General features: G+C 39.9%; 1 protein-coding gene across 1 annotated transcript; it reads left to right on the forward strand.

Annotated features, from left to right (window-relative positions):
* Positions 1-883: 883 nt before the first annotated feature.
* IDI1 (isopentenyl-diphosphate delta-isomerase idi1) lies at positions 884-22,013 on the forward strand. Its single transcript, XM_051212165.1, has 6 exons — positions 884-1,066; positions 1,099-1,354; positions 1,389-1,551; positions 10,359-13,055; positions 13,883-14,174; positions 14,672-22,013. The coding sequence occupies exons 2-4, from the start codon at positions 1,289-1,291 to the stop codon at positions 10,679-10,681; spliced, it is 552 nt and encodes a 183-aa protein (XP_051072318.1). The 5' UTR covers positions 884-1,066; positions 1,099-1,288; the 3' UTR covers positions 10,682-13,055; positions 13,883-14,174; positions 14,672-22,013.
* Positions 22,014-23,313: the final 1,300 nt, after the last annotated feature.

A 23,313-nucleotide genomic window follows, 5' to 3' on the forward strand; every position in this document is an offset into this window, starting at 1 on the left:
AAGCAAGGATAATCATAACAAGTACAAAAATCACTGCCCTTTTTGAAACGAGCGCGGTAGCGGTGCCGGTGAGATTGCAAACTTTTGTCATCATATTAGCTAGCTATGTCCGTTGATTGCAGTTGTCGCTAACACGTACCAACGAGGAGTTTTTGGAAGGGTTTTTCATGCCAGGCGATTTGGAAATTATGAAACCACGGGTTTTCATACAATTTCTAGAAGACTTACCATATTTATTGTAGTACCATTACCAATCAGAATCATCTGTCTTTCGTGGTCTAAAGACAGAACTACATCGTGATGGGATTCTTTGACGAGTTTGAGAGCTAATACGGTCATGATGAATATTAAGATAACGTATCAGAGTATGACAAAGATCTGTGACGTTATTTTGTGTTATTTGAGGTCTTTTCTCGACAGAATTAACCTGTGTTGGGGGTTCTTGTGGTCTTTAGAATCTGGTCAACAGATGCAGTCAGTTCATCTACGGCGTTATTTCGGAATGAGACAAGGACTGTCTGAGTCTTTTGGGAAAGATTTGATAAGAGCTTTTTAAACAGACCCACTTCATAAATTTACCTACCTATGAAAGGTGACTTCACCTTAGCTTTAGATACCTTGAGTAACAAGTTAAATGTTGACACACAACGTCTTTCTGCTTCTCACAGAATCAATCTCCTGTGTAAACATGTCAATAAGGGTCCAAAACTCTCATCGAATGAACTTATGTTGGAGTTCCGCTTTTACCAACTCGTGGTCAACTACCAGAAGGCCCTATGCAAATAAGTAGTGCAAGATTCATATGTGAACGCTTCTGAGGAAACTTATTGGCCTTTGTACAGGTCGACAACATGTTACCTTCCTCGCTAATGGGTGATGTTGAGGCGTGAGTGTGAGCGGTATTTCAAATGTCTGCGTGTCGAATGGGTATTCTACGATGTGGCGTTACGTTTCGTTGTTTTCAGGAGCCAGGAAGTATTGTAGCACACAATCGAACTATATGTTAAACGAATTGTGCATAGTCGTTGATAAATTTGATCATGTTCTTGGGTTTGCTAACAAGAAGGTAAGCAATACACACTTCATAAGGCACTATAGTGTCTAGACATGTCATGAAGTACTGTTCGGAAAATCGTTACTACATCGGGCCTTCAGCCTATTCCTTTTTCAGGAAGATATTAGTAGTGAAACAAATCACAGAAACCTTAGGCTACTAGTCCAAAAACGTTCAGCTAATAAACTTACGTTCCCATCTCTGTGGTCAAATACTTGTTGCAGTCATCCTATCATGAATTTTCCTGATGAACTTATCGAATCGGATGCGATAGGGGTAAAGAAAGCTGCACAAAGAAAGGTAGGGAGGTTGGCTTGATTTTTTAAATGAATAGCTGTTCCATGAACTCGGCATCAACAATACTTTTGTTCCATTAAATCGGATACACTTCTTAGGTCGAGTGCTATATACAGCTCCAAATGAACCATGTACGCAAACTGCATTCGCAGAACATGAAGTGGACTACATTCTTGTCAGCGTGCTAGATCCAGTTGCCAGTAAGTTATTTTCTTGCTCATGTTTTCCATTTGTATTATTTTGATGCTATGACGTGTACAAATATGTTACATGTGGACAAAGTTCTTGTCGCCGTACTTTGCCTTTTTTTGGATGATGTGAATATTGTCTGCTGTGCAACAGGATCTCGTTCCCGGTGAAAACCATATTAAGCGTACAAGAACTTCAGTCTTCTATAATAGGGATAGTAGGTTGGTGAACCTGTGTTAATCCTGACAGATTGCCTTCCAGTGAAGGTTCAGTTTCTCCTTGAAAATATTCACTGATGGGCTGATACCACTTATTCGAGTAAGGCGTTCCAATCATTGACTACTTGATGAGAAAACGGGACCCCACTTTAAGTTTATTAGATCGCGGTTTATGGACCTTCTTGCTATGACCGATGTGCATTAGCACACTCTTCTTAGCATTGATTTCTAAGCCCCAACCTCGGGCCCATTTAACTAAATCGTCTAAGTCAGCTTGAAGATCCAGATGATCAGCCGCACTTTTTATTGTTCTCCAGATTTTTACGTCATCCGCAAACAATACTGTTGACGACCTAAGTAACAGCAGTAACTCATTAACGTAGGGAAGGAATAACAGAGGGCCTAAAATGATGCCTTGGGATACACCAATTTTGATCGGCTTCCAATCGGATAGCGTCCCATTGACCCTTACTCTCTGTCTGCGGTCACATAAGAAGTTACCTATCCACTCCTGTACAGTACCTATTATTCCGAAGCTCGTGAGCTTCTGCATAAGACCTACGTGTGAAACCTTGTCAAATGCTTTGCTAAAATCTATGAATATCACATCGACAGACAGGTCTTTATCTAAGGCTGCTGTCCAATCCTCTCGCAATAAGTAAGTTAGTCAGGCATGAACGCTTGTTACGAAATCCATGTTGTTCAGGAGCTAACAGATTGTGTGAATCTATGTGGCTCAGCAACCTAACCCGAATTAACTTTTCAAGTAACTTAACGACAATGCTAGTTAGACTGACAGGCCGGTAGTTAGATACTATCTGTCTCTGACCATCCTTAAATATAAGACTGACTATAGCGTCTTTCCAATCTGTAGGGAGTCAGTCAGTCAGTAACAAAGTAGAACTTCGTACGTACGTACATCAGTTCGAGTTGCCACACCACATTAGCACAGAGATGCAGTGGTCGACTCAAATACCGTAGTGGTAGAGGTAATAAGAGTATAAGCAGTAATCGGAAACATTAGGGTTCAAAGATGTTATTTAAAGAGTATAATACAGTGAAATAAATTTGGAAAGAGGAAAAAAGGGACATGAAGAATTCAGAAGATTAGAATTTGGGAGAACACAGAGAGTGGATGCACCTGCGCCATTGCAAACGATTTTGAGCCATGTCATTCAGGGTCTCTAACCATCGGTTGCTATCATCTCGCGGTCCCCAACCAGGTAGTCTATACCTACCAACATGACTCAGTTCACTTTTCAGTGACTTCATGGACTTGTGCCATGTTTTGGTTTGGCCGCCCCCAGCTTTCTTCCAACCTACTCCTATACCACTGAACATAGCACGTCGAGGCAGTCGGTCGTTGGGCATACGTAACACGTGTCCCAGCCATCTCAACTGATGAAGTTTCACTACTTCATCAATTGATTTGCCATCCTTACCTAGTACCCGTTTCCTAACAACTGTGTTACGTACTCGATGGTTCCATGATATACGAGCAATGTTTCGAAGACACCTATGATCAAATACTAGTAGCCTACGGATATCCTCTACTCTTACCGGCCATGTTTCACTGCCATAAAGTAAGACGGAACGAACTGCTGCGCAGTAAACCCGTCCTTTGGTTGATAGACGGATATCTCGCCTACGCCATAAATGACGCAAGTTGGCAAAAGCTAGTCGAGCCTTCTGTATCCGTGCTGAGATTTCGTCACACACTAAACCACAAGGGCTGATGAGACTTCCAAGATAAGTGAAGCGATCGACACACTCAACTACTTCACTCCCTATCACTGGTTCGGGTGTCGATGTAACCCAATCCTGAAGCAACATTTTGCATTTCGAGGGAGAGAATCGCATCCCGAACATGCTTGCATTGTTGCTTAGAGTGGTCAGAAGACTCTGCATTTTGTCAGCGTCTTCACCAAATAAAACTATGTCATCAGCATATTCTAAGTCAACAAGTGAACCTCCCGGTAGAAGTTCAACCCCTGGAAATTTAGATGAGGAGAGTGTTATCTCTAAAAGTACGTCGACCACAAAGTTGAACAAGAATGGAGAGAGTGGACAGCCCTGACGAACACCACTAGAGGTAATCAATTCTGATGACAGTTCGCCATAAGCTCTCACTCTACCAGTTGTGTTCGAGTAGAGAGCCTTTATAAGGTTAATGTACTTCTTTGGTACTCCTTTCAGTGACAAACACTGCCATAGAACCTCACGATCAACAGAGTCGAATGCCGCCTTAAGGTCGAGAAATACTACGATTGTGGGGCGTCTGAATGTGTGTCTGTGTTCTAGAACCTGACGTAGTGTGAATATCTGATCTATACAACCATATCCAGGTTGAAAATCAGCCTGGTTTTCTCTAATCTGCTCTTCACGAGCCTTGATTAGGCGTCGAAGTATTATTGAAGCTAATATTTTAGACACTATATTAGTCAAACTGATTCCTCTGTGATTGTCACAAGAGGACTTTTGTCCTTTCTTATAGACTGGCACAGTCAGTGATTGAGACCAGTCAGATGGGATTACGTCCAGTTCCCAAATTCTACCTAAGACCTCGGTTAATCTCATTGCTAATACTGAACCACCATCCTTAAAAATCTCAGGAGTAAACCTGTCAGGGCCTGCTGCTCTCCCTCGTTTCAGATTTCCTATGGCTTTTTCAACTTCGTAAAGGGACGGAGGACCTACATTAACTTGCCATTCAGGTTGACTAGAGATCGTGGGAAATCGAAGTGTGGCTGAAGGCCAGTTGAACTGATCCCTAAAGTGTTTTGCCTATCGATCGATCCAATCTCCTGGATTGAGAATGAATAATATGTCCATCTTTCTCTGAGATTGTTTCTCTAACGGTCGGGTTCCTAATTCCGGTTTCCTTAACGAGTCTGAACAATTGTCTGCTATTACCTATTGCCGCTGCCTTTTCCATCTCTCTTGCTTTCGCTACCCACCACTGTTCGCGATCATTGCTTAGGCTTCTTTTCAGCTTGTGCTTAAGCTGACTCCGCTCTTCATTATGTTCAGAGCCAGGTGGAATGAGTTTCCGAGCATCTATCAATGCGATAGATGCTGCTGAGATCCAGTGTTGCTCCCTAACCTTACGGGTTACCTTACTGGCAGATATCACTGATGTTTCCACAGCTTTTCGGATATCATCCCATGCTGCATCGGGGTGGGCATCACATACATGGCTGCCTAACTGTTTTCCTAGTTGTTCCTGAAATATACTCTTAGTTTGACTATCATTAAGTAGGGCCCTAAGAGGTTTCCTTGCAGCGTCTTTCCTACGTCCAGTAAGACGCAAGCAAATACGCGCTCGCACTAGAGCATGATCTGAATCTAGGCATGTGCTCCAGAATGAGCGACAGTCTTCTATCGAGCCCCTCCATCGGTGGCTGATAGCGATGTGATCTATTTGGGTCCAACGTTGGGACGAATTAGGGGTCGCCATGTTAAAAGATGTTTTTCCTTATGCTTAAAGTTAGTATTTGCAAGGAACAGGCGGTTATCTGAGCGTAGCTGCAACAGACGGTCGCCATTATCTGTTCTTTGAGCCACAACACCATAAGATCCACCTAGGTGTCTTTCCCCATCGCTTAGTTTACCTACTTGAGCATTAAAGTCACCGGCCACTATTACTACATCCGAGCGCTTAGCTTTTCGGAAAGGTCGGAAAGCTTTCTGTAAAACTCATCTTTTACATCATCTGAGCTGCAGTCAGTGGGAGAATAGGCAGAGACGACGAAGAGGCAACGACGAGTGTCCCTACCTTTCCGGATTCTTACTGTTCCGTTCAGTCGGACAGCGCACTAACGACTGTCTACTGGGATCCACTCTAAGAGAGCTAGTTCTGCCCTAGGACTCAATGCTATAACTACGCCGGCGAGGCCACGGGAAGCAGAATCAGGGCTTCCAGATACACGAAGCGTAAATCGAGTCGGTTCTTTATTTTGGCATGGTGAGGTCAAATGAATGACGCTACTCGGATCCTGTATGCGCGTTTCGGAGACGCAGCACACATCGATGGCGCGAGATTCTAAAGTCCTAGCTAAGGAAGCCTGTTGTCCTATTTGGCAAAGTGTTCGTACGTTAAAAGCTCCTACGTGTAGTTAAGAGCGTGGTTTCAGGAGACCAGGAATAGCGTTCCACGTACTCGAATCGTTTGCCCTAGCGGTGCGAGGTGATAAAGAGACGTGAGGAGGGTTAGTCGGGGAGATAAGAGAGGTATTAGGAGGTGTATGAAGGATTTGAATGTGACCAACTTGGTCTCGTGTGCTGTTACGAGTATGAGGGCTGATGTCACTTCCCGGCTGCCCACACCGTGGGAGGGTATTTCTTAAGGAACCTGAAAAGCAAATTGGATTAGTGTTGGTCTTGACGACCTGGGAGCGTGACCGCAGAGCCCAAGGGACAACTGCTTGAGGCCGGTCGCGCACGGCCTTTTCGTGGAAGGTTTTTGACGTGTTAGCTCCGTTCTTCAAAGGGCCTTACCGCCGGAGACGGGAATCCGTGAGGTAAGGTGAGGTGTGACATTTTTAGGGTCGACCTTTTCTAACCCCACCCCTCCTTGTGAGAAGGCAGCATCGCTGTCATGCCGGTTGTCCGAGGGAAACACCTTACTGCTGTCACACCTCTCTACAGTCAGCAGTACGACTTCGCCCTCAGACCTTGAGTTGCTGCTTTTAGTCTTACCGTTCACCAATCGACCTGCCTGGCATGGTAGAACCTGCAGGAACATATGTTCCAGCCAATATAGCTCGGTTGGGTCATCACGATAGGCAAGCCCGACCACCGCGTCAAGGTAGCAGCTTTGATCGGGCTGTAGGGAGTTGAGCGAGTGAAAGTTGTCCCTACCGTATAACATTATGCCTCCCCCTTTGCGACTTAAAACTCTACCACTTCTAATACAGATATAGCCTGCGATGATGGGAGAACATTCTATATCTAATGTGAACCAAGTTTCTGTAATAACAATTATATCGGGACTTAATTCGTCCACCATCAGACTTAGCTCGGACGTTTTATTTCTAAGACTACGAGCGTTCGTGTAGAACACACTTAAGGTGTTTTGGCAATCATTCGTTCTACTCATACAGGCCTCGGAAGCATTGGCTCCCAAGACCTGACTACCCGAAAACCCTTAATGGTAAAGTTAGTTTCGCCATTTAACTTGCGAGTTCTCAACTCCGTAAGAGCATTCTTCCACTTGGTTCGATCCTCAAGCGGCCAATCAGGTCGTATACGAATATTTGAATCACGAGTTTTTTGTGCGTTTTTCAGTACTTTATTTTTCTTCAAAATTCCCGAGAACCAGCTTCAAGATTCTTCTTGGTTGGGTTTCGCCTCCAACCCATTTACCAAGTCGTATTACCTTCGTGATATGTACCCCTGGAACGTCTTCAGGTAGTACGTTTCTTACCACAGATTCTACCAACTGCAGATCATGTGCGTGTCTCTTAGCAGGGTCGTTGTCTTTCGACTCCTCTCGATTCCAAATAATTAAACTATGGAGGGGTTTAGCTTCTTTTGAAACCGTGTTCACAGCTTTCGATCGTGACGTTAGATCCTGTGTATTAACTACTGGTATCTTACGATTAGTTTTTATTGTAGCAGAGTCATGGGAGTCAAGCGAGTGACTCACAACAATGTTTGACGAGGCTGTACGTTGGGACTTTGGCGGAGTGGTCTGAGAGTCCACCAAGGACTTATCAAGTAAACAGTCATTAGTTTTAGCTGTCTTTTCTCTTCTGCGTTTCCGCGTAATCCTTATTCCATCAGTCGTAGCATCCACATTAGAACCACTAGGGACAGTAATTGTTTTATCTGGGTCGCAAGTCGCTGCTGTAGCAACATGGCCACCGATATCTAATGAGGTGTCACTCACTGATTGTTTTGGGGTAGACGGTTTAATTGCGGGCCTCACAGTTAGATGTCTGGCTTGCGCCGTAACAGCACTTACGATACTAATGCAATCTTCGCCATCAGTATCAATATTACCAGTACAGCCCTCATCAACCTTCTTATTAGCCAACATCAGGAGGCTAATTGCTTCCTGGATGAGTAATTTTTTGCTCGAGCAACAAAAACTACAAAGCCAATGAGAGTTGGGCTTTGAGCACCTTTTATATGCAGTGGGGCTTAATCGAGTGGAACCACTTATTACAATCATCACATTGCATCCCTTCCTCCACGGGGAATAAGCAATATGGTTGTCCACATTTATGAGCAGAGCTGGCCATCTTGAAAATCAACTACAATGGTGACACAAATAGGATATGTAAAAGAATTCTCAAACCTTAACTAAATGAATCAAGTAAAAGTCGACCAAGTATGCTTCGATGCAACAAATACACAAAAGCAAAATCTAAACACTCAATACAATATCACTTTAACTGGAGTAGATACAATCAAAGTGTAAACAGTAGTTTTGATGCGTAATTTACGATCAAAACAGTTAATTAACTCAACGAGAAACCATACCATTGTCCTTTTTAGATAGCGCTCCAACTGCAAACAACTTGTTTTTTAGGAGCTTATAAAGATAGATTATAAATTTCCTTATACTTGTAGTTTGTGTTTCTATTGACTGGTATTAATTTGCTAAGGTTTTTTGATTCCGACACACTCATTTAAAATCTATCACTTCAAAATCAGACGTCGAGCTAAGATTTACATCTAAGTTGTGTTGACATAACACAACTATCGAATCTTATTAAAAGTTGGCGGGCTGGGTATAACACCACTTCCGACCAGTTACTGATTCAGACTCTACTCTTGTCTGAACAGCCGGGCAGTGTCACTACTCACCATAAAGTAAAGGTTAAAACCGGTTTCACGATTCTAAATTTTGTTAATAAGTCACATACTAGAAAAATAACATGGTGACCATTCTTAAAAATGACTGCCGGAAACTACTGATGGCATAGTTCATTTCCTTAGGTGTATACGAGACGGTACTCAAGCCTGTTAAGCGATGACTTTAAACTCGGAATTTGAGTTTCAGCCAATAAATCATGTCCTGAACTCTCTTTACAGTCAAATTATATCATAAGCCCTCATACAACAGGCATTTTGCCACTTATTGCAGGTAAATCATCACATTATTCGGCAAGCTCACATTGACTCTGTATCGCTCTTTTAATTCAGTGAAATATCAGTGGTAGTGAAACTAAGCATCAGACGATACAGTTCAAAGAGAAGAGATACACTAGATAAATATAAAGTACGAAGTTGTATTGAGGCTCAAGACTTAGCGAAAGCATTGAGTGAATTGGTCTACTCTAATGTGACCAATACTGAGCCATATCGCCCAATGCTTACAACCACTGATCATAATTATTGTGTGATTTTCAATCAACTAGTCTGCACCTACCAACATGGTTCAAACCAACAGTCATTGACTTCACGAAATGATGTCACATTTTTATTTAGCTACCTCTAGCTTCCTTTAAGTCTACTACTCCAACCAACATTACGTCGAGGTAATCATACGTAACACATGTCCTAAACACCTCAGTCGACGAAGGCTAACAGCCTCACCAACCGATTTGTCATTTTTGTCTAGTGCCCTATACCTAACCCGAGCATTGGTCACCCGATCGTTCCACGATAGGCAAGCAATACTTCGAAGAAACCTATTTTCAAAAACATTCAGCCTACGCATGTCTTCTACTTTTATAGCCTATATTTCACGCCCATAGAGTAATATGAAGCAAACTGTGTTTGTGTCTTCACCAAATAGGGTTGTCATCTTACTCAATGTCGTTTAATGAATTTCTAGGATGATCAGCCCCTGAAAAGTTTAATGAAGAATTCGTTTTATGTATAGACATGACGAAACTAAATAGATAGTTTAGTGAGCAACCTTAACGCGCACCACTTGAGGTTTATAATTCCAATGACAGTTTATCATAAGCTCTGATCAATAGTGTTTGGGTGATGGGTCTTCGCAAGGCTGATTTACTTTCTCGGTACACCTTTTACTGACAAATGTCGTCACAAAACCTGTCGCTCAACGGAGTCGAGTACTGCCTTAAGGTCGAAAAACAACTATAGTTGGGCGTCAGTAAATATCCCTTTGATTTAGATCTTGACAAATTTTCAATACTTGGTCAATACATGCCCACATCTTTAACCAGCTTGGTTTCCGTGAGTTTGCTCTACACGAGCCCAGATTAAGCATCAAATGATTATGAAGGCTAGTATTTTAGACATTATATTATTCGAATTGATTTCTCTATGTTTATCACAGGGCATATTTGAGTCGTCCTACCTTATTTCACCTTCCTCTCAACTAGGAAAACAAAATTAGTACCCTCATTTCTCAGTTTTTTGCTTCCGGATAAAACAGTTTATTACTCAGTTATATGCAACAGGTTACATAATCACATTGTCTACTGTGTTTTCCAACACTGATAGGAAAAAAAAGTCTTTAAAATAATGTGACTTTCTAAAAAGTAGAAAACATTTCATTCAACTTTGTAAGTTGGCTTCCTGAGATATATATAACCGGTTTTGTAAAATGTACTTTCATATATGTCACACAACCTTTTCATTTATACGCAAATATGTCTTTCGTTTATTATTTTGCCTAGCTCGAAATCTTGCAGATACAGACTTAATGAAACTAAATCCTGATGAAGTCAGTGACGCTCGTTGGATGGCTTTTAGTGATTTCAACTATATGAAATGTTCCCCGAGAGATCATATAAGCACATCAAAAACTTCAGACTCCGATTTCTGCAGATCATCCATCACCCCTTGGCTACGTGGTCTTCTTGCACGCGGTCTCTTGCAAAAATTATTTAGTTGGGCAGAAGCATCATGTGGTAATCACTTGCAGGAACGTTTTTTAACTGAAGACCAATCCTGGGATAGAACTAAAATAATACATTTATCTTCCGAGGACGTACAATAATTTGTATTGTTTCATTTCGTACGGTCTATACCTTACTATAATATAATTTCCAAAAAAGCCTGTGTTCTAACTGTCCTAATGATGTTGTCTTCTTGTTCTTTTTTGTGATCTGTTTATGTTAAACAACTATTATTTATATGTCCTATCTATGTTTTCGATGTGACAAGAGAGTTAAGTCAAATGAGGTGTGTCGACCGAATCTTGTTCTAATACCTTCTCCAAAACCATACCTTTACTCAGTGGTAAAATTTCATACAACTAGATGTCTAACTGCTAGTCCATATAAACTTCAGGTCACGTTTGTGATACTACTCAACTTTACAGATGGAAATAGATAATCATGGTCCAAACATATTATTCACAGGTTGATTCATTTAACTACTAATTCACCCCATCACTTATCAGCAAACATAGGTTTCTAATTAAGCTATATAGTTAATTCTTATACTCCATTTCAGTTTTGATACGTTCCGATCGCAAGCCAGTCTTCTGAATCAGTGATTGAAGGAACTGGGACAACTGTTGCATATGTCCAATTAACATCCTACATCTGTGCACAACATTAACTGCGTTGGAAGTAGGTCGAGAGAAAGCTGTGGGTGTTCAAAGCAAGATATAGCATCAATCCCCTAGGTCATTGATGACTAATAGGTGCAGATTATCTGGTTGGAGCCCGCATGGTAATCGTGCTCATTGGTTTAAAAAACTGACGAACATATCTCATTAAACAATGGCGTAGAGTTTCAATGTCGTTTCGTACCTTTTATTCCCTTATTTCATTTATGGCAGAAAGTATTTTCAGGAAGACCATATTAAATCGAACAAAAATTTTGTACTTCCTAGTTCTGATTACCATTAGTACATATTTATGAATGTTGCTAGGCTAACTACGGCAACCGCTTGTGGGAATTTTATATTATACCCGTCATGTTCCATAAGTCGTGTCCCAACTTTTCTGCCAGGTTTCTTTTTTAGTTGTTATATTCATCAATGTATATAATAACTTGGCTTGTACATTGGTTGCATTACATAATCTCTATGCCATTTGAATTTAACAGTTATTTGAAACTCCTCCCTGCAACTAAATAAACCGTATTAAACTTCAACTGAAACACTAGTTGGAATTCTTTCTCCCTGTGGTTATACCTTTGTTCCTGCAATAAACCTGCTGATGCAAATGCAATTGGAAATCAACTCATACGGACAGCATACTCACATAAACGTTAACCGACTTTCTAACTTAAACCAAAGATGATACCAATATCAACATTTTTGCAACTTTGATTGTTTTTTATCATTAAGCTCAAAATACTTATACTACCCACAAGTAAAGTAATTAACCAATGGTTATTACTATGTATCTTAATGAAACTTGTTAAAATATCTGAATACTGAGTCATTCTTCATTATTATAATCCCACTTTACTTGTTGTGTAAATAATGTTCATGTAGATTTTCATTGTAAGCGTGTTAAGCATAAACCCAAACATTCTGGAATTATTACATGTATTTCCCGATCAGTTGCTGCCACCTTTTAAACACACAATAGGGATAAATTAGAGTAGCTTATTCAATTGATCAAGTGGAAATGTGACACTGATTCATGTAATTAATTGCTGCTATATATATGTTTATATATATGCTTTTTTGATGTTCATGTTTTGTAAGAAATATTTGTCATAATCCCGAGGTAATACTGTCTAATTTTGGTTACTAAGACACGGACGGGTTCTGTATTTTTAATATACCATCTACCTATTCATATCTAATTTATTCTAGTTTACTTGACCCATTTTCTGTTTTTGGTCTTGTGAAGTGCTGTAGCCTGGTGGATAGCAGTTTCTCTCCCGGTTCCACACTATTGTTTTTCATCTTCATAAAATAAATGTGAATGTATAGATGAAATCATTTACAACCTTTGAAATACAAATTTATAAAGCCAGAACAGCATGTATGTATGCTGCTGGATATTTATATAATATGCAGTGTACAGTACTATTTTAACCATACGATCTGTCATTTATACTCTTTATTGAAATATCCTTGTAGAATTATTCTTATTTGATTTCCTGGTTCAGTTAAGTTAGATTATTAATTTATAAAAAGTGTTCTTCTTCAGTACATAATTTATGCTTAATTCTTTGCGGTTTGGTTATGTTTTTCAGATTTTTTTCTGACTGTGACTCATATTCCGGTGAAAATCTTCATGATTATTGGAACTGTGACTCCAAAAACTCCTATAACATCTGTTGTAGATAGCTGTCAGACGCCTAGCCTAACGACATCGTCGGTTCCTGTATCTTCAGGTTCTGAGAATACTAGTGGTGTGCTTCTTAGCAATTTATGGACTCAGCTTGACCACATTCAATCTACAGTAAGTGGTTTTTATTAACAATGTGTCTCAATCAAAGTGTATTAATTTTGTACACAGATGTGGGAAATTTCCTTAACGAATTTAAGCTTTCTTTATAAACGAAAATGAGTTGTTCTCTACACATGGTCGTTATAATAACTTTTCAGAACAATGATTGTAGTTTATAAATGTTTTTCTTGTCGGCTGCATACATATTTGGGTTAAGTATCGTTCTCATGTAAATTAATTGTACATATAAACTATTCTCTTTGTCCTGTCTTCACCATGCAGTTATAATCTATTATTCTCGCCACATATCAGATTAGTATTGGCAAAAATACCTCAAATTTAACATTCGTTTTCGTGCTTTTATTTAGTTTATTGACTAGATGCTCAGTAGATATTATTAGACATAAAATTAATGGTGATACATACAACTTTCACTTTCTAGGTTGAAAACTGCACTCTAAATGAAACCAAATCGTATGTTGCTTCAGTTAATGCTAGTATTTATATGCAAATCTCATGATAAGATTAATAAATAATAACTAATAAAATCCGACTTGTGTTTTTATGAATGGAAATGTACAATCTCGTCACACTAATAATGTCAAGTAAATGGTTTTTTAGAACTGTATTGTACCTAACAGCTATGACTGTGTGATGTTAAAACATTTTAGGTAATGTTAATACCTTGTACTATCGTTAATAGACAGTTACATCAATTGTAATATCATTAAAGCTCATAAGCTTGGTTGACCTTATTTCTTCAACTTTGTCTGAATAATTCTGGTTATGGTTCCCAACATCATATATATACCATTTTTTTATTCCCTGTCGATTTCCAGATTCCGGACAGATTATCGGTTGCTATGTTAGAGAGTGCTGGTGTGCAAATGGAAAACAGCGACCCACGACTTGCCCGTTTAATCAGTCTAGCTGGTCAAAAATTTCTGACTGATATCCTTTCTGATGCTATGCTTCATTGGCGCCTTGCAAATGGACAACCTACTGGGCTGCTAAACCATCCTAGTGTGTCCACATTTATACCAGGTCAAGCATCTAATCCGTCCTCCATAAATCCTATTACAACACCAACGAGCAACCCAAGTCAGTCTATTCCACAATCTCCATCATCTAGTAAGTACAGCTCAATCTACTTGTGATTTGTTATAACAGTGTTACATTCACAAAAGTCTCTTCCGTATAGACTAAAAACACAAAAGAGCGTTGGAAGTTGTAGATCTATACAAGATAATTAGACAAGTCCAACCTATGGTTGCTTAAGGTGATTGAATAATTCTATCCGCTTATCCAATTCAACTTATATCCTAATCGATTTTCGTTCTAGTCTTCTGTTATATAGGTTAATTTTGAGTGTTTGATAAGTAACGTTCAGTTTTGGATTTCTAAAATAAGTAGACAGAATACAAATCAATAAATGATCCAATGTGGTCAAATGGTAACAGACTTCTTTTGGTAATCAGAGAGGGGTTTTGTGGAAATCTAGTAATTTAATAGTTGTAAAAACCATACATTAAATACTTCATTTGCGAATTTCCACCATTTATCGTTCACATTCTGTATGATTCCTCCAATTCACAATTTCTTTCTATTTCCATTTCTGTTCTCTTCAGCTTGATCTTCTTAGCTTTCTGCTGCCAGGTTTTCCATTTCCGACCTGTGTTACATACTACTTATGTCGACAGACATAAGTAGCATACATCACAGTATAATAAAATGGTTTCGATTGTCTATTCTTATAACTTAGTCCCAAACAAGGTTCTCGTTGAAGAATAATGTATTGATAGCGGTATTTGTTTTCCTCTTGTATTATAATATACAAACCAGTCTGATTGCTTTTTAAAAGTAAAACCTGGGTAATACTAATACTATTAAATTTTGTTTTAAATTCGCACCATTCATGTCGACGTTCTAAGCAGAATAGAAGTTCGTGGTAGTCTCTGAATATAACACTGTGGCATGCTACTCACTTTTTACTTTAATGCTTTAGCTTTATTATTGTGTTTAAGTCTTGGCCAAGATGTTAAAATGCCACTTCATTGTCATGTGCGATCTCTTTAAGACGACTATTTACTTGTTTCCTGTCCATGAAGTTCCACGTCTCTCCTGTTAATGATGGTAGCATAAAAACTAAAAAATTCCAATATGATGGCAGAAATGTCATTGAGCAAACCAGTTTTACGTTCGTGGTGGTCTAAACATCTGGTATACTTAGGAAACTCATTGCAAATTTTAGTGAAAAAATATTGAGTTTTCCGTCTTTAGCTCCAAGCAGTGTTTCACTTGAAGTTGCATACATCATTTCGTGAAAGCTATTCATGCAAGAGATCGATATTCCAACCACAAAACTGTAAACCTATATTGGTGTTGATACCAGATCACCTACAGAAAGGCATCACGCAATTACATAAATCTAGTTTCGTGGACAACAGAGTGTCATCATTGAAAGACTATTTCACAGATGCTTGTTGGCAGCAATTAACCGGTAGGACAGATATAAAAGGCCCCATAAAAGTGAGAAATCGGTGTGAGGAACGATGTATTTTTTTTCATCGCTTTGTCTCCGACAGATTCCGACCTGGATGCGACCAATAATGAATTTTGCCACTAGTTAAGTGTCCTGCAGAAAGTGCGTCCGACCGATGCTGTAGGACTAGCCAGAGACCTGAATGCTCAGATCTAGCGTCTAGGCACAGAAGAGATTTGTTTAGGTGGCCGATGGAAACTTATTGGTTGACGCTCCACAAATCACCAGGCCTAGATAACTTACATCCTACAGATACTTGCGACCGGGTTAAGGAACTGACTGAAATGTTTGCAAAAGTTTGGAAATTAGAGAGTGCTCCAACACTGTGGAATGAGTCGATAGTTCGATCCTTTGTTCAGGACTCTCCTGGGATTGTTTATTGAAAAAGAGTGTGCCTGAGAAGTTTACTAACATCTTGAAAGCCCTATATATAAACACCTCAGGCAGAGTGAGGGTGTATAGCTACCTCTTCCCATTGCTTCATTCAAGACAGTGTTACCTAATCTTACTGTCCCTCTTCAAGTTTGCTATCGATGATGTTCTGGAAAGAGCTCTGATTGATGTAGATAATGGTTTTTTGGCTCCATTGCCTGGAGAAAGACTTCTCGACCTTGAGTATGTGGATGATGTTGTCTTACTGTGCGATGATACTCAATCCATAGAATCCGTACCTAGTTAGTTGGCAGTCAGTGTCCGTAAGTATGGCATGTGTTTTGCACCTTTAAAGTGCAAAGTACTCTTACAAAACTGGCAGGACCCTGAACTCACGCTGAATAGTGAGTAAATAATAGTCGATAAGTTCGTGTATCTGGTTAGCTGCGTAAGTGCTGGCGATGGCGTGAGTGATGAGATCAATCCATGTATGGTGAAAGCCAGAGCGGCTTATACCAATCTGGGCCATCTTCGGTGCCTTCATGATGTCAGTCTGTCTATGAGAGTCGGATCTACAACGCATCAGTGGGCGCAGTTTGGCTCTATGCTTATGGGGTTTGACCTCTCCAAGTTGAGGATGTTAGATGACTCTCTGTGCTTGATTATCGTTGTCTCTGAAGGATTGCTGACATGTAGTAGCAGCACCATGCTAGTAATGCAGAGGTTCTGCATCGTGTATTCGGATACAACGACGATAATTCCATCGGTGTCTCTATCTTGAAACATCGACTTCAGTGGCTTGGACATGTCTTACGAATGTCGTCCCAGATAATTCCACGTTGTGAATTGTTTGCTTACGTTGGGATTGGTTGGAAAAAGCGGAGAGGTGATCCATTTATGACATGGTGTCGTCGTATGTAAGAAAGCTGTACTAGACTGGCTTCTATTAGTCCCTCACAACCTTAGCTGATGCATTAATGTGGTGGGCGAACTTGCTTATCGTGATGACTCAATCCAGCCATACTGACCGAAACATATGTACCTTTAGGTCTTACCATACCAGACAGGTCGGGTGGAGAACGGACTAAAGGCAGCAATGTAAGATACGTGGACGAAGTCGTACTGTTGACTGTAGAGAAGTTTGAGAGCGGTACAGCGTTTCCCTCGGACATAAGCATCTGCAGCGATGCTGTTTTCTCACAATGGAAAGAAGGCGTTATAAAGGGTTGACCTTAAAAATGTCATGCCTCACTCCTTTTCACGAATTTCTATTTCCGGCGGCAAGGCATTTTGTGGTGCGGAGCTAACACTTCAAAAAACTCGCATGAAAAGTTCGTACGTGACCAGCCTTCAACAGTTGTCCCGTTTGCTCTGTGGATACGTTCATACGTCACTAAGACCACCAATAACCTAGCTTTCTTTTCAGAAACCTCAAGGAATATCCTTCCACGATGTAGGAATCCGGGAATCGACAACTGTCCTCATACCCCTCATCACTCGAGATCATCTTTTTAACAACCAAATCCCTGCCTCACCACTTAATAATTCCCACATCCCCTCGACTTACCCTGCTTGTACATCTTAGTCACCACACACGACCAATGCTGATGATTTGACTTCATGAAATTTTTTTCCTGGTATCTCGAAACCACTCTAAAACTATGTGTTGGAGCTTTTCATGTTCAAACATTGTGTCAAATGGGATAACAGGCTTCTTTAGTTAGAATTCTGGAATATTGTGCCATCGTTGTATGTTGTGTCTTCGAAACGCTTATACGGGATTCAAGTACAGTCATTCGCTTGACCTCAAGTTTTTAATATAAAGAAACGGCATGATATACTCTTTCAGTGTCTGGAGACTCAACTGCTACTTCCCGTGGTATCGTTGGTATAAGTTTAGCATTAAGTTCAGCAGCAGAGCAGGCTCTCTTATACTGGATTACAAAGACAGTCGCTTAAGCGCTGTCCAACTAAACGGAACAGTAAGGACTCAGAAAGATAGGGACGCACGACATTGCCTTATCGTTGTCTCTGCCTACGCTTCCACTGATTGTAGCTCGGATAAAGTTAATGATTCTAATAGGAAGCTTTACAATCTCCAAAAAGCTAAGCGCTCTGATGTAGTAATAGTGGCAGGTGATTCCATTGCTCAAGTAAGTAAACTAAACCAAACCGAAAGGCATTTAGGTAGATCTTACAGTGTTGCAGCTCAGTGAACAGATAATGGCGACCGTCCGGTGCATCTGTGCTCAGATAACCGCTTATTTCTAGTAAGCACCAACTTTAATCATAAAGAAAAATGTCTTCGGACATGGTGAACCCCACGACCGACTCAATGATGGACTCAAATAGATCACATTGTCACCAGTCATTGTTGTAGATGTTCGATTGAAGACTGTCGTTCATTCTGGAGCACATTATTAGACTTGGATCATGTTCTAATTCAAGCACGTGTTTGTATGCGTCTTAGTGGACGTGGGAAAGCCACATCAAGAAAACCCACTTGAGTCCAACTTAATGATGAGAAAGTTAAGAATATACTTCTGGAACAACTAGAAAAGGAACTAGTCAACCATGAAAATTGTACCGACCCTAAGGTAGCTTAAGTATAATATCCAAAAAGCTGTGGAAATAACAGTGACATCTACTAGTAACTTAAACCAAAACGTTAGGAAGAATCAGTGGAGTTCAGTGGCGTCTACACGACCGATAGATACTCGGAAACTAGTCCCATCTGCGTCAGAACACGAGGAGAAGCGGAGGTAGCTTAAATGTAGGCTGATAACGAAGCTTACGCAGTGATGATGAGCAGTGGTGTATAGCGAAAGCAGAAGCGGTGAAAAAGGCAGCAGCGATAGGTAACAGTAGACAACTGTCCAGAATTAACAAGGAAATGGGTATTAAAGATACTGCTTTTAGTGAAACTATATCGGAAGGAGACGGGACTATTGCTCACTTTCAATCCAAGGAATTGGATCGATGGACGAAACATTTTAGGGAACAGTTCAACTGGACTTCAGCCACACTTCCGCTACCGATTATATCCTCCAACTCTTAGTGAGGTTGAAAAGGCTATAAGTAATCTAAAGCGAGGGAAGGCGGCAGGGCTTGTTGGACTAACCACTGAGATTTTTGAGGATTGTGTTCCAGTCTTAGCAGTTAGATTAACTGAAATGTCAGCTAAAATCTGGGAACTGAGCGTAATTCCACCAGACTGGTCTCGGTCGCCGATCGTCTCAGTTTACAAGAGAGGACAAAAATCCCCCTGTGACAGTTACAGAGGAATCAATTTCACCAATACAGTGCCTAGAATATTAGCCCCAATAATGATTCGACATCTAACTAGAACACGTGCAGAGTGAACTCGAGAAAAAACAGACTGGTTTCAGACATGGACGTGGATGTATAAATGCATAGACCAACTATTCACCCTTCGGCAGATTCTGGAACATAAACATACCTTTCGACATGTAATAATCGTTGTATTTCTTGAATTTAAGGAGGCTTTCGAATTTGTTGATAGTGAGGTTCTGTGGTAGTGTTTACCATTGAAAGGCGTACGAAGGAAGCACATTAAGCTTATACAGGGTCTCTACTCGTATCACACTGGTCGGGTCAAAGCTTATGGTGAATTGTCATCAGAATTGGCTGTTTCAATGGTGTTTGTCAAAGTTGTTCACTTTCTCACTCATCTAATTTTTCCATAGATGGACATGCTTTTAGAAACAACGCCCATAGTCTGACTTTTCAGGAGTTGATCTTCTACCAGGAGATTCACTTGCTGACTTAGAATACCTAGATGGTATAGTTCTGTTTTATGAAGATGCTAACAAAACGCAGTCTTCTGACCACATTTAGCAACAATGCAAGTATGTGTGGGATGTGATTCTCTCGCCGTAAATGTAAAATTTTGCTTCTGAATTGGCTTGTGTCATCGCCTGAATTAATGATAGGGATTAAAGTAGTTGGACGTATTGACCGCTCCATTTATCTTGAGTCTCATCAGTCTAGATGGTCTGGTGTCTGATGAAATCTCTATGCGGATTCAGAAGGCTTGACTGACTTTTGCCAACTTGTGTCACTCGTGACTTAGGCAAGATATCCGTCTTCTAACGAAATGGCGAGCTTACTGCGCATCGGTTTGCTCCATCCTACTTTATGGGTGTGAAACATGAGCACTAAGAATAGAGAATATTCATAGGTTACTAGTGTCCGATGATAGATGTCTCCAAAGGATTGCTTGAGTATTTTAGGAGCACTGAGAAAGCAATGCCTGGATTAGGAAAATGATGCTAGGAAAGGATGGAGAATCTATTGATAAGGTGGTAAATCTTCATCAACTGAGGTGGTTGCGACATGTGTTACGTACCCCCAACCACCACCTACCTTAACAGGCGATATTGTGTGGTGTAGAATTAGTCCGGGAGAAAGCTAGGGGCGACCAAACAAAAATACAACATTAGTCCATAAAGTCATTGACTGTTGGATTGAGCCATACTCGATAGGTGAAGACTACTTGGTTAAGGTCTGTGTGATTATCGTAACCAGTGGTTCAAAATTGTTTGCAACGGCGCAAATGCATTCATTCTTTATCCTCCTCCCGAATTCCGAGATTCAAAATTCCTCACAATATTTTTGTTTTCATTTCGCTCATTTATATTTAATTTTCCAGTTGTATCTCCGATACTCAACTATACTGTTTTGGGATTTGGCCTGACAACTTCATGTCGCTGATAATTGGGTATGACAACTTGAACCGATGTACAAATGTACAGGTTTTACGTTGTGACTAATTGACTGACTATGAATAAATAAAAATCTTAAAAACGTCTTTAATGAACAGAAAAACAGGTGGAAAAGATAGTAATATGTTGAGTGAGTTACATTTCGAAAAATACCCTCACACAATTCAAATGAAATTTGTGTGGCGCATATTTATTTGGTGCCTCTTTGTATCAATGTCTATATGTTCAAATAATAATAATAATTAGAAAAAAACGAGTAACTTAGATCTCCACAGAATAATCCTACGAGCTAAGCGATAATAATGTTATAGTTCTTTATCTCGTTTGTAATTTTTAATTCATATAAATGTATCTAATCGTACCTTTGGTTTCACTGATTTAATTTCAAAAATTAAAACAATTTTCGACCAGTTATTTAAATCAACTATATCGAATTTCGTTCTTAGTGTTAAAATCATCCTATTACACTTTGTGTCAATTCCTATGATCTCTATAATATGTTGTTTTCTAGGTGGAAAACCTGGGACCAATAAATTTCCCACAGATCGTCGCGCCACTCTTACACTGGAAGATTTAATTGCTTCATTGAATGATAGGGGTATTCATGTTGCCAAACCGCCTTATTATCGGTAGATTGTATACTCAATAAGTATTGTAAATTTTCTTTCACTTTTGTTCTTTCTTTTATTTTTCTGTTTGATTCAATTTTACTAAAATGTTTAACAAACATTTTAATGTTCTTTGATACAAAGCCAAATCTACCTATTCCTCTTGTCCACCAAGAATCAATTTTAACATAAACATTTTAGTTCACTTTAATGTTACCTTGAAACGATTGAATAAAAACGTATATTTATTGCAATTAGTGAGAATTTGTGTTTTTCCGTTGTTTGATATTCAAGACTTAGCTTATTCAGTCTATTAGATGGTGAATTTTTTGAGCGAATGCCTGTAGGTACAAGTTTATTATATATATTTCTTTCATTTGTTCTGGGTTTGAGTTCCGAATAGACTTAATAATGCATCTTGGATCCCACTGGTGTCCACTATACAAAAATATCAAATAATACGCTGTTATCTTTCAGTGATTTCTACTCGAAAGTACTATATTTCTTATGATTAATAAATTAATTAATACTGAAATTGTAAGTTGTTAGTGGTTATCATAGATGCTTACTGTAAGTCAGTTAACGACATATGTATTAGAGCCATATAGTTGTTTACACTTTTCCACAACACAATGTCCTAACCACTAGACCACAGCACTAAGCAACAATGCCAGAATGTTTGGAATGCGCTTCTCTCCCTCTAAATGCAAGTTGTTGCTTCAGGACTGGCCCGCGTCAACACCTGAACTAAGGATAGGGAATGAAGTAGTCGAACGCGTCGACAACTTCACTTATCTTCGAAGTCTGATCAGCCCTAATGGGTTGGTATCGGACGAAATCTCAGCACGGATTCGAAAAGCTCGTTTGGCTTTTGCCAACTTACGTCACCTTTGGCGAAGGCGAGATATCCGTCTATCAATAAAAGGACGAGTATACTGCACGGCAGTCCGTTCTGTTTTATTTTACGGCAGCGAAACATGGCCTTTAAGAGTAGAAGACACCCGTAAGCTACTAGTATTTGACCACAGATGCCTTAGAAATATTGCTGGGATCACCGGGTAAGTAATAGTGAGTTTAGACGCAGGGTATTAGGGAATGATGGTAAATCAGTTGATGAGGTTGTGAATCTTCATCGACTGAGATGGTTGGGCCACGTGTTACGTATGCCTGAACACCGACTACCACGTCGTGCAATGCTATCCGGTATTGGAGATGGTTGGAAGAAAGTTAGGGGCGGCCAAACCAAAACGTGGCATCAGTGCTTGAAATCACTAACCCCTAGTCTGAGCCATGTTGGTGGATGCAGACTACTTGGTTGGGGTCCGCGTGACTATGGTGACCAATGGTTGGAGACTCCTGGTGGCATGGCTCAGAATCGATCACAATGGCGTGGGTGTGGTGTATACACTCTCTGTCTTTCCTTAAACTAAGAGATTAAAATCGCTTCATATCTTTCTTTCTACTAACTAATTCTTTCTTCCTGTACTGTATCCTTATATGCAATCTTTCTCCTATATATTACCACCTTTGACCTAACCACTGCTATGAATCCGGTGTTCATCTTGCTGTGCTAATGCGGTATGGCAACCTGGACCGATGCATATATGTGCCTGGTCCTACGTTGTAGCTGACTGACTTACACTTTTCCTAAATAGATTAAAGAGATTTAATACAAGCCCAGTTTTAACTACATCTATTTTTCTCATTCACTATATATTGGATGCATGAATCCTAGTCTAACCCCCTATTGTTTCTTCAAAAGATAGACTAGGAGGAAAACATATCGTGAACTGTAGTGTTTACGTTTGAATTTTCTAATGTTTACCATCACGATAAGTTGTAAGCTGTTCACAAAGCGTGTGCATGGATACGGTCTAAATTCATGGTTACTCAGTCACGGTGAATCTGAAACAGGAAGGCTTATTCCCGAAACTCTCCAACGTTTGACCGAACAGTTAGTTGTACTATCGTTTTTATTTAAAGACTTACTTACTTACTTACTT

This window comes from Schistosoma haematobium, chromosome ZW (assembly GCF_000699445.3).
Source record: "Schistosoma haematobium chromosome ZW, whole genome shotgun sequence".
Lineage (NCBI taxonomy): Eukaryota > Metazoa > Platyhelminthes > Trematoda > Strigeidida > Schistosomatidae > Schistosoma > Schistosoma haematobium.